The 12,100-nt window shown below is 43.5% G+C and overlaps 1 protein-coding gene across 4 annotated transcripts in view; it reads right to left on the reverse strand.

The window, feature by feature from the left end:
• Positions 1–12,100, reverse strand: part of ZNF143 (zinc finger protein 143) — a 133,929-nt gene that overhangs the window by 5,121 nt on the left and 116,708 nt on the right. For all 4 annotated transcript variants that reach the window (XM_074997424.1, XM_074997420.1, XM_074997421.1 and 1 more), the window contains 4 exons: positions 9,185–9,412; positions 7,450–7,598; positions 5,098–5,259; positions 1,015–1,158 (listed from right to left, as the gene is read on the reverse strand). In XM_074997424.1, coding sequence (XP_074853525.1) covers positions 1,015–1,158; positions 5,098–5,259; positions 7,450–7,598; positions 9,185–9,412 — 683 coding nt within the window. The remainder of the gene's footprint in view (positions 1–1,014; positions 1,159–5,097; positions 5,260–7,449; positions 7,599–9,184; positions 9,413–12,100) is intronic.

Genomic DNA, 12,100 nt, shown 5'->3' on the forward strand with positions numbered 1-12,100 from the left:
TCACTCCCCATGAGGGATAACACCACTCTCTCAACAGAGATCTGTCGACAGAAAACCAGACTGGACGTTTTGGAGGGGACCTCTGTCAATGCATAGGGCTTCTGGGACACTGGGCAGACCTTTCTGCTGTGCTTCTGGTTAACCGTTCTGTTGAGAGAGCAGATAACTCTTGTGATCTGCTTGGCAGTTTGGCCGCGATCTTTTGATAAGAAAACTCAGGGTGGTTAACCACTGGAATATATTACCTACGGAGGTTGTAGAATCTCTATCATTGAAGATTTTTAAGAGCAGGGTAGACAAACATCTGTCAGAGATGGTCTAGGTGGTGCTTGATCCTGCCAGGAGTGCAGAAGACTAAACTTTATGACCTCTGGAGGTCCCTTCTAGTTCTATTATTCTATTAAACGATTTCAGTGGTCTCAGGGTCATTGCAGGATCCAGGAGAACCCACCCTCCACCCAAGACACCACCCCATCTCACCTCTTCTTGCTCCTTCACTGTGCCCCAACACCACCTTTTCCCCAAAGCCCCACCCCAGCCTCATCTCTCCGATCTTCCTCACCTCGCACTCCCATTGCACATTTTCCCTCAAGCCTCCTTCCCCAAGTGATGCGAACCAGGGGATTTTATCAGGGGGTCTGAGGCTGGCAGAAGGAGTGCCCCCCCACCTTCACTCTTGCATTCACTTCAGCAACAGGAAATTTAGCAAACCAGCCTGATCCTGCTGTGCTCTCTCAAACCCAACTCCCAGCCACACTGCTTGAGGGAATGTAGCAAGCAGGGTCTGAGTCACTCCACTTACCACAACTCCTGCTGTCACTGTGAATGTGGGGGCAAGCATGCCCCCTGCTGTTGGGGCCAAGCCCCAGAGTAATCCCCCAGACCACCCTTGGCCTTTTTTTTTTTTTTGGTGTGTGTGGAGGGAAGAGGGAAGTTTGTTAGTTATTTCATTAGGTGTCCAGGACCACTGGACACAGGTCATCACACAATAAATAAAATGCATTATCATCTTACTTGCACTGCAATTTGGGTTCCATTGGAGGTAGCCAAAAGTGTGACAGGCCTGGTTTCTGTCGTCACTAAGTGATGCCCGTGTTGCTGATGTCCCATTTCTGATGAGGCACTATGGAATGCTAAGTCTTGAGCCACTATCGCAACCTTTAAGGCACAAGAAAAAACTAAATTAAATGAAATTCAAAAATCTTAGTTGAATTTTAACTTTAAGGACTATTAAGGACTATTTATTATTCTGACTTCGTCCAACAAAGCAATCTAAGAGACAGAAAATCAAGATCAACTTTTTTAAAACTAACTCCATTGTCACCATGTTCATGCTCTTTTTCAAACTTTTTGTGACGTCTCAGGATGAATATCCTCAAACAGCAGAACTCAGTACTAAGGGAGATACTATGAACTAGTAATCAGATGTCACTTCTTTCAGCCCTAAGAAATAGAAGCTTGAAATTATAATTTAATTTCTCCTTCTGGCAGCCTAGAATGTACCACAGAAAAGCTCAAAGGCTTTTTATATTGTTAAAATTTAAATTGACAAGTCTAGATTTTTTGAACATAGGTTTAGTATATATGCTTAATTTGTGATTCTTTATAGATCCATGTGTCTCTGATAATTTTAATAAGTATTCTCATTTGCCAGCACACCTTTATAAAAACACAACAGTGGGTCATTTCTACAACATGTGAATGCATGTTTCTGAAAAAAAAAAAGTTTTGCAGATTTAGAGGAAAAAAGTACTCCAAAATTTGCCACCCCCTCCCAAAACAAACAAACAAACAAACCAAAATAACCCAGGCCAGCTGTTCTGCTACATCCCGGTTAACTATATGTGGTGGCTACCCCGGTGTTGGACAACCAGGCTTTTATAGTATGTAGTAGATTTATAGCTTGTAAGCCTATATTCAAACCTATTTACTATGTTTACTCTTTCTCTGTTTTAGTCTTTCACTGTTTTATTCTATTTTAGCAGTAATGCAAGGGGTCTATCGGGGATCACACTCCGTAAGATGTTAGCATTAGTACTTTTTTATATATTTAGGTAAGTGTGAGTATATAGTAATTTCTAGGCCTTTTAGTCTGGCTAGTTTAACTTCAAAGGAACCAGTGTGCTGATGTAGAATGCAACATTGTTTTGTGTGGTATCTGAAGATGTCAAAAATACAATGGCACTGTCAAGGTCCTCCAAGGCTGTTCATGTGGTGGTACTTCACATTTTAACCACAGATGCCCATTTTAGGAGTTTGTCTCATGCATATTGAAAGACATGTCTTAGTTTAATCCTCCAATCAAATGTGCATACCCTCAAAATCTTAGGGTGAAGAAGTCTGCTTTTTGTTTTGGGAGGCTGGGCTGATATGTTGCAAAATGGCCTATAACACCCCAACGCTGACAGTATCAAAAGAGATTTTTTTTTTCTTGAGACTTCTCTTCCTCAAAGCAAGGTTCTTTCTTCCTCAAAGTGGGATTTTCCTTCTTTTTGCTAACGCTAGTCCATCTTTAAACCTAAGTTTCTTCTGCTATAATACCCCCTCGCCACCAGAAGAGTGAGGCTGATCCTTCAACTCCTTGGGTCCTCACGATGGAGCGAAAGGATGTTGTTATGCTAGGCTTCTGCAGCCGTGTACTCAAACTCCATTTATGTAACCAAACAGGACAGTCAAAGCTGTATGTGACCATCGCTTTAGACATCTGGCTATGCTCTGAACAAGTGGGTCTGTCCCACGAAAGCTCACCTAATAAACTATTTTGCTAGTCTTTAAAGTGCTACTTGACTGCTTTTTGTTTTGACAGTGTATAGACTAGCACAGCTTCCTCTCTGTTACTGTTTAGACATTTGACTGTGAGAGATTCCACTACTGATTGTAATAAAAAATTGTGCTGTTATTATATTGCCCACTGTACATGTGATTGCTGCATGTCCTGAGACCTACCTCCAGACACAGAGCTCTTTTAGCTCTTAATATCTATAATCCCAAGTGGAGAGCAAAGAAAGATTATTTGTTCATATTAGAGAGCTGATATGCTCAATAATATTCCTACTCAAATTCCCAACTCTAGTCAATGCAGTGATTTCACGCAACTTAGCACAGTTAGAGTAACTGTAGTTGGCCAGGAGTGAATAGTTTGCAACCCAGAACTGGAGGATGGTGGATGAGTACATCTTCCATCTGAAGAGATCCAGACATCTGTGCTCCTTCTCATGGGGTGTAGACTGAAATTGTGGCTGTTTTGTTCAATGGTTGATGGCACTGAAAAAAAAACCTAATTTTTCTGTGGATGGTAAAGTAAGAAGTCTATGCCTCTGTCATTTTCTATCTGCATGTTTGTTGCTTAGTGGAGCAGAGGCAGATGTTTGCCAGATGTTTTCAGCAGGCTCCACAATCGCCTTATCAATAGGAAGGGTGATTTTGGAGGTGGTAGAGGGTAGAAGAATTTGCAGAAGCTTATGTTGTTTTCTTGCACTTTCTGCAATGCAATGTCTTGACTCATGGCCACTCTCAAACAGTTCTTGGAACTATCTGAGGTTATCCTTGGATGTAGGAAATGGGTTGTAGGACCATTTTACCTGGTGAGGAAGGAGTAATTGTTTGCTGGGGAGATGTACTTGTTGTCAATGAGAGCATGGTCCTCCTCATCCTGCATCTCGTGATCTAGGATGTCAGGTGGCATGTCATGTGGGTCAGCTGGGGATGACCTGATGGCCTGTTGTGCTGGGGCAGATGGAGCAGTGTAATGGTGTCTATAACTCACCCAAGAGTCCCCTGGTGGCCACTGCATAGGGTAATGTGATGATGGGTAGGGCAATGGGTGCCCATACTATGGTTACAAAGGGCTAGTGTGAGTGGTCTTAGGGTTCGTGGGCTCCCATGGAGATTTCCTTTGTGCTGGAGAGGAATGTTGAGAAGAGAAGTGGCTATTGTGTCTGGCCACTTCCACATCACTGTGTGTGTGGACGAAGGAGCAGAAGAGAGAGGAGGCTGATCAGATTTGCAGGTAGGCCATTGGTCAATGCTGAGGAGTGGAGTTTGCAATACCCAAGCAACTTCAATGTCCCTCTAGTGGAGGAATTGTGTTGGTGCTGGCACTGTTCTGGATTTGTGTAGAGATGCAGACAGGCTCAGTACTGCCTTGGAGCTGCCTGCTAGTGCAGTGGTTTGCATCGGTGGAGGCATTTTTGATCCTGGCTTTGGTGCCAGATTTTGTGTTGGTGTCATGGAGGGGACTTTTTGTCTCAGCTCTAAACTGGTACATTTGGGGTTGGCAGGTGTCCGTGCTCTGCTGGTGATGTAAGTGCCTGGGACCTTAGGGTGCTGACTCTATAGGCGCTCAGCAGTGAGGCAGTGATGTCACCAGGGAAGATCTCTTCTTGTGAGAGTCCCAAGCAGGAGAGAGTGAGGCTCACTTCTTGGAAGTGTTAGAAGACTTTGTCTTTGTGACCCTTGTGAGATCATGTAGAGGGAGTCTCTTCAGAGGCCTTTATCCCTGGGAACCATCTTTAGCTGGACATCCTTGTCTCTTCTCACCCTGGCCTTGACATTATTGCAGTGTGAGGATGGGCTTCCCCTAGGCACCAGGTGTATGAAGAATGGACATCAGAAACCAGCATGGCCTCACTGCAGGAGTCACACTTCTTTTGAAGATGGGGGAATTTGTTATTGGTGTTAAGGAAACACTAGGAAGAATCGCTACTCTAAAGGACTAGGTCAAGGACTAGAAGGATCATTTTTTTTAAACTGGGGAACTAAGAGGAAAGGTGAGGAAAGTAATGAACTTTTTCTATCTATTTTTCTTCTAGAGAGAAGAAGTCAGCACTGTGAGAGAGCTCTGTCTGCTGCCAAGGACAGTAGAAAAGAAACTGAGGGGTCACATCACACGCATGCTGCATGGGTACCAAGAGCACTTCCAGATGACTGAGCAATGCTAGCAAAAATCTCTGATTGCCGGCATAAGGACACATGTGAAATGGAGCACCCACAGGAACATCACTCGAAGGAGAGAATGCTTCAAGTGACTTTTTTTGCGAAACCATTTAAAAATATCTCGGGAAAAAACACACACAGGTATGCAGAAGAACACTATACCTGCTGTCCTTCAGTGCCCTCTGCAGTTACCATTGCAACAGAATGTGCTCCTGCAGAAGAAATGACTGCATCATGGGCAGGGACTGTGATGGTGGTCCCATCTTGTGTTACCATAGTGATAGTATTTCCAATGGCCTGCATGTCAGCCTGAGATATGTTGACCTGAAATACAACATAATTTTTGAATTAATACAAGTTTATTTTAATTGCTCATAGAGTCTTAAATGAGTTTTAACTGAGGGGTAAATGGCAATATGTTTTCTGACAACAATCAAGGTCTGCAAATGTTTTCAAAATAAGAGTTTAAATAAAAGACAACATAAACTGAAAATGGAGTGTTTATAAAATAAAACTTCTGCCACCTGGTAACACAATTACTTTGTCAATGAGTAACACACCAGAACCAGCCTTGAAGAGGCAGTCAATTTTTAATAGAACTGAAGAATTTACTTTCAAGCCATCATATTCAACCTAACCTGGCTATAGATTCTGAGACCTAGTCTAAACTACCGTGAACCATCAGGTATGTGAATAACAATGTGTTTAAATCTATTCAAGGTAGTGTCTTCACCGCATAAGTCAACAGCTGATGTTCTCCTGTCACGTCTGCTTATGTTCCTCATTCTGGTGTACTGAAAGAAGAGCACTCAGCAGTGATTTTAATCACATCTACACTAGATACAATAAAATCAACCCCTATTGGACCGACCACTGCCTGTCAATCTACTGGGCAGTGCGGACATGACCTAAAAGCTATTACCAGGACATGCTGTTCTTGTTCCTGGATTTCCTCCTAACTACTTTTCTTCCACAAGCCTTCTTGGACAAAATCAGAGTCCCAAGTTTTTTTACACTGGTCAGAATCTTTCAGTGGTTTCCTAATTCACAGTGCACATTTGCAGAAATAAAATGGAAGTAGAATTGATAGGTAAACAGCACACGTATCTTCTTTCAATCAGAGCAATAACTAATTGTTCTGTTTTAATTAGATTATCTCCATATTAGTCTCAGACATTTCAGACTGTCCACGGAATTGTCTTGCAAAACAAAAAGTGTCGAGATGTGAACACTTTACATTTGTTTTGTCTTAAGAGAAGCATTAAACACAGCTGCATTTTCATTTGACTTGAAAGATGCTGGTAAAATACCATTGTATTTTTTCTTAAGAACTCAAAGTATTTGTTTTACATTTTCTGTCTCAAATGCAATATAAAACAAAAAGAAACCCAAAAATGAGAGTCAGGCTGAGGTGTAAGAACAAGTGTAAATAATTTCTATGTTAAGGCTGCCATACTCCTCCATCTTCTGGAATAAAAAACACACTCTATTAGTAGTCTCAAAAGCTACAACTTCAGCTACAACTGCACTGGGACCTGTGCTGTTCAATAGATTCATAAGTGACCTTGAAAAAGGAACGAACAGTGAGATAGCAAAAACATTTCCAGATTATACAAATTTATTCAAGGTAGTTAAGTCCAAAGCTGATTGAGACAAGTAGCAAAGAAATCTCATTGAACTGGGTAACAAAATGGCACATGAAACAGAACATTGGGAAATGCAAAGTAATGCAAACTAGAAAATGTAATCCTAAATATACATACTGAATGATGAGTGATCTGCCAAAAAAAATGAGACCTTAAAGTCATCGTGGACAGTTTGCTAAAAACAACAGTTCAATGTGTAGTAGCAGTCAAAAAAGCTAAGAGTGTTAGGAACTATTCAGAAGGGAAGAGATAAGACAGAAAACTATCATAATGCTACTATATAAATTCACATGGCCAAACCTCTAATACAGTCTGCACCTCCGGTTATCCCATCTCAAAAAGAATATCTTTGAATTAGAAAAGGTGCAGAGATGACGGGGGTATGGAATAACTTCCATATAAGGAAAGATTAAAGGGGCTTGGACTGTTCATTTTAGCAAAAGAAATGACTAAGGGTGGCTATGATAGAGGTCTATAAAATCTTGAACTGTATAAAGAAAGTGAATAGAGAGTATTATTCTTTTTAACCCCTTCATACGACATAGAAACTAATAGTCACATTCAATGCACATTCAACCTGTGGAACTTGTTGCCAAGGGATGTTGCAAAGGCCAAACAAGCTTTGTGTTCATACTATACTCAGAACAACCAAACAAAGCCTAACCTGTGTATTCTGGAGGAAGCTCACTTCAGAACTTATTTTTATGTTGATGCAACTGCGAAACCAGGCCTTCGTAATACCAACATCTATTAGTCAGGGATTTTAACTCTATCATAAGTAAGTATAACTGAATATCTAAAGACAAATAACAGTCTTAATTCTGAATGTCCTCTTGTTAGCAAATTCTTTACCATGGTGAATACTTACATGTTGGGTCCCATCTTGAGAAATTAATGCAACTTGCTGACCCAACCCTGACTGAGTAACTGTAGCAACTTGTGCAGAAATGACATCCTCCGCTTCGACACCTGTTACATAGGTTATCTGGGAGCCTTTTAGAACATCTTCACCTTGACCTTTTTCATAAAAGGAAAGCAGGAAAATATGTTACATACTGCAGATACTGATAGTAATAAAAGAGTAAAGCTAATAAGGAAAAAAGTCTTTAATTTCTAGGCTGTAAAGAAGGGATAGAGACACAGAGGGAGAGCAAGTGAGAGAAAGAAGTGGACACTAATATTGAAATCAAATCAAAATGCTCCAAATGACTGTTTTACTAGCTCTGGGGCATACTTTCTAAATGGGGAATCATACATATAAATCCTATGGATTGAAAAGATTTTGGTATTTAAGGCATATTTACTTAGTTTATAGGGAAAGAGAACATTAAAAAGGGTAACAAACAATACGGTGATTCACTTAATTAATGATTAGCTTCTACACATTAAGGGTTTGATCTAAACACAATCAGCAGACCACTAAAAGAATTACTCATTAACGAACATACTGAACCTCAGAGGAATAGAGTGATATCACTGTGTGAGGACTGATAAAACATTACATTATCTTACTAGAAGTTTAAACTTGGCTAATAAAACTCTTCTAGTCTAATATTTCCTTTGTAAGTGGCAATTAGAATGAGGCAATTTACTTAACAGGGGTTTCACTGCAGCCTCCAATATACAAATAATAAAACTGCTTGCCAACACTGATTGGACATCTTGTGTGGGCTGTGCTGGTAGGGGGTGGGGGAGGTGAGGTGGGAATAGACCAGAAAGACTACTGTATCTTTAGAGTAGCCCTCTTTGGTCTCAAAAGTACCTCAAAATCAGAAGGGGGCAAAAATAGCATGCAGTCACCCTTTTTCCTCCCTTCTACATGGCTGTGCCTTTGAGATTACAGCACAGAGTCTCAGTGGCTCAGGGCCTGGCCTGTGCTGCCACACAGGGGGGCTGGCTCCTCATGTTCCAGCCACCTGTCTTACCACCCTCTTGCAGAGATTTAACAGCCCTCAGTGGCTCAGGCCCCAGGCTGTGCTGCTACATAGGGGGGTGGGGGAGAAGCTGGCATATGGAGCGGCGGGAGGGGGCACTCTCCTGTTCCCCACTTCCCACTGGCAGTGGTTGCCAAGCAGCCCTGGATCCTCCACAGCCCAGGCCCAGGAAGGGATGGGGAGCAGCAGATGCACCAGCCTCATCTCAGCTCCCAACCCACGTCGCAGCACCTGTCCCTACTTAAGAAGGGGAAACTGCATCAATGGTTCTGGCAGGATGGGATCCCTTCGCTGCCTGCAAGCAGCACAGTTCCCTTGGAAGAAGAAACCTAGGTGCTGGGATGGTGCCTGGTGGCAGTTATTGTTAATGCTGGTTACTTGAGAGTACCGGATAACTGAATACCTGTTAAAACATAGTTTACTGTATAAGATGGCTATAATAATATCTACCCACTGTGCCTCACAAGAGTATTTTGAGGTTTACTTTGTGTTTGCAAAGCACTTTAGTACTCTCAGGTAAAAAGTGCTACTTAGTGCAAAGTACTATTTAAGAAAATATTACATCTGTCCATCAGTTCCCACGGGCTCTGAGGAATACTGATATTCATTTGGTCTGCTATTTCACTACCATGGGAAGAAGATCAGAGACTGAAAACACCAAACACAAACCTGGAGGTGGCTCAAAGAAAGCTTCCTGCTCTTCTTCTATTGGCTCTGTGTCATTGTGTGCTGTCCGCTTGTGCATAGCAAGTGTGGAAATCTGCTTGTATGTTTTCCCACAGTGATTGCAGTTGTATGGTTTGGAATGAGTATGTACAACATGGTGTTTGTATAAACTGGAATATTCTGTGAAACGTTTGTCACAGCCAGGAACAGTGCAGACATAGGGCTTCTCGCCTACAGGGAAAGACAAACAGGAAGAAGAAAATTATAACCAGGATATCCAAGAAAAATCATGACAATATATATCCTGTCACTTACACAGACATTTAATGACATATCAAAACAAAAAAGCAGTCAAGTAGCACTTTAAAGACGAACAAAATAATTTATTAGGTGAGCTTCCGTGGGATAGACCCGCTTCTTCAGACCATAGCCAGACCAGAACAGAGAGACTCAATATTTAAGGCACAGAGAACCAAAAATAGTAATCAATGTTGACAAATCACCCCCTCCCACTTCTGCCCCTCTACTCTCTGATTTGCTCACCTTGATAATTTTTTCTGATTTGTCAATCTTGATCACTATTTTTGGTTCTCTGTGCCTTAAATATTGAGTCTGTTCTGGTATGGCTATGGTCTGAAGAAGTGGATCTGTCCTACAAAAGCTCACCTAATAAATTATTTTGTTAGTCTTTAAAGTGGTACTTGGCTGTTTTTTTGTTTTGATAGTATATAGACTAGCACGGCTTTCTCTCTATTACTATTTAATGACATAGTTTTATTATTATCACTCCGGTCAGTCAGGCATTCTCTAGCTTCGTTCCCTAACACATCAGAGGCAACAACACAACACATGGCTGTCCTCATCATCGGCTGGACACACGAAGCTATCTCAGAAAGCAATTCAGATCAAGATGGAGTATGCATGCTGGAAATTCTCCTTTTCATATGTCTGATATTCATACTAAAGAGAAGGGCAGCAGCAATCTGCTCCCTACACGAAAATATCACATGGTCCTCCAAGCTCCTGGCAAGAGGCCAGCATAAAGAGAAGTTACTCACCTGTAGTAATGATGGTTCTTCGAGATGTGTCCCCGTGGGTGCTCCACAATAGGTGTTGGGCTCGCCCGGCGCCGCAGATCGGAAATCTTCCAGCAGTTTCTCCTGGATCATGCATGCGCCGGTGTGTGCCGCCCCCCTGCGCGCCCCCAGCCGCGTGCGCGATCCGGTCCCCACCAGTTCCCTGACCAACCGCCTCGGATGCTCCTGAAAAACACTAGACAGAGATCCAAAGCGGGGAGGATGGGCGGGTGGTGGAGCACCCACGGGGACATATCTCGAAGAACCATCGTTACTACAGGTGAGTAACTTCTCTTTCTTCTTCGAGTGGTCCCCGTGGGTGCTCCACAATGGGTGACTACACAGCAGTAACCCAAGTAAGGAGGTGGGTAATCGGTTTATGTGCAGCTTGCCCGCGAGAGGACTGCTGTCAACAGACGAGTATCCACTTCGAATACCCGAGGCAGGGCATAATGCTTGGCGAACGCGTCATAGGATGACCAGGTCGCCATTCTACAGATGTCTTTTAACGCGATGCCCTTGAAGAAGGCTGTTGACGACGACGCCACTGCCCTGGTGGAGTGAGCCCTGGGCGGGGCCAGCAAAGGAGCATTTTGAAGCTCGTAACACATTTTTATACAGGACACAATATGCTTAGAGATTCTCCGTGAAGAGAGACCTTCTCCTTTTGACCTGGGAGTGAGAGAGACTAGGAGCCTGTCCGTTTTCCGGAAGGACTTAGTTCTGTCTATGTAGAAGGCCAACGCCCTCCTCACATCCAGGAGATGCAGGCGTGCCTCCTTGCCGGAGCTGTGAGGCTTCGGGTAAAACAAGGGTAAAACTATTGGCTCGTTAAGATTGGACTCCAAAGAGACTTTTGGAACAAAGGCTGAGTGCAGCCTTAAGCTTACCGCCTCCTTTGAGAATACTGTGCAGTGCGGCGTTGCCATCACTGCCGCGAGCTCACTCACCCTGCGGGCTGATGTAGTTGCAAGGAGGAAGGTTGTTTTTATCGTAAGGAGACGTATGGGAACTGTGGCTAATGGTTCAAAAGGTGGACCCGATAGCGTGCTGAGCACCAAGTCCAAATTCCATGATGGTGGAAGCGGTTTCTGAGGGGGGGTACAGGTTTACCAGCCCCTTCAAGAACCTGGTAACGATAGGATGGGCGAATACCGTGGGGCCTTCCTCTGTATGCCAAAAGGCTGATATAGCGGCGAGGTGGACCTTTAGCGAGGATAGAGAAAGCCCGCCTCTCTTGAGGTCCAATAAGTATTCTAGTATTACAGGTATAGGAACATCAAGGGGAGCTAACTGCATGGCAGAACACCAGGGTGTGAATCGAGTCCACTTCTGCTTGTAAGTCCTCCTGGTGGAGGTCCTTCGGCTACATTCCAGGACTTGTTGTACTCCCTCCATACACGTGCTCTCTAAGGAGCTGAGCCATGCATTAGCCATGCTTGTAGGTGCAGACCCTGAGGTTGCGGGTGCACTATGGACCCCTGAGCCTGAGTGAGTAAGTCCGGCGCCACCGGTAGAGGGAGCGGTGGGCAGTCCGACATGCGCAAAAGCAAGGGAAGCCATTGCTGCCGATCCCAAGAGGGACTATGAGTATCATGCGAGCTCTCTCCCTTCTGGCTTTGTGCAAGACTTTGTGGCAAACAGATCGATCTGGGGAAACCCCTATGTACGAAAAATGCGCCGTAGCAGATTGGAGAGGATCTGCCATTCGTGCGTGATTGCGAAGCACCTGCTCAGCTGATCTGCTTTCACGGTGTGAGCGCCCAGCAAGTACGAGGCTTTCAATGTTATGTTGTTGGCGATGCACCAATTCTACAATTGGACTGCTTCCGCACATAGGGCG

This window comes from Carettochelys insculpta, chromosome 6 (genome assembly GCF_033958435.1).
Source record: "Carettochelys insculpta isolate YL-2023 chromosome 6, ASM3395843v1, whole genome shotgun sequence".
In the NCBI taxonomy this organism is placed as follows: domain Eukaryota; kingdom Metazoa; phylum Chordata; order Testudines; family Carettochelyidae; genus Carettochelys; species Carettochelys insculpta.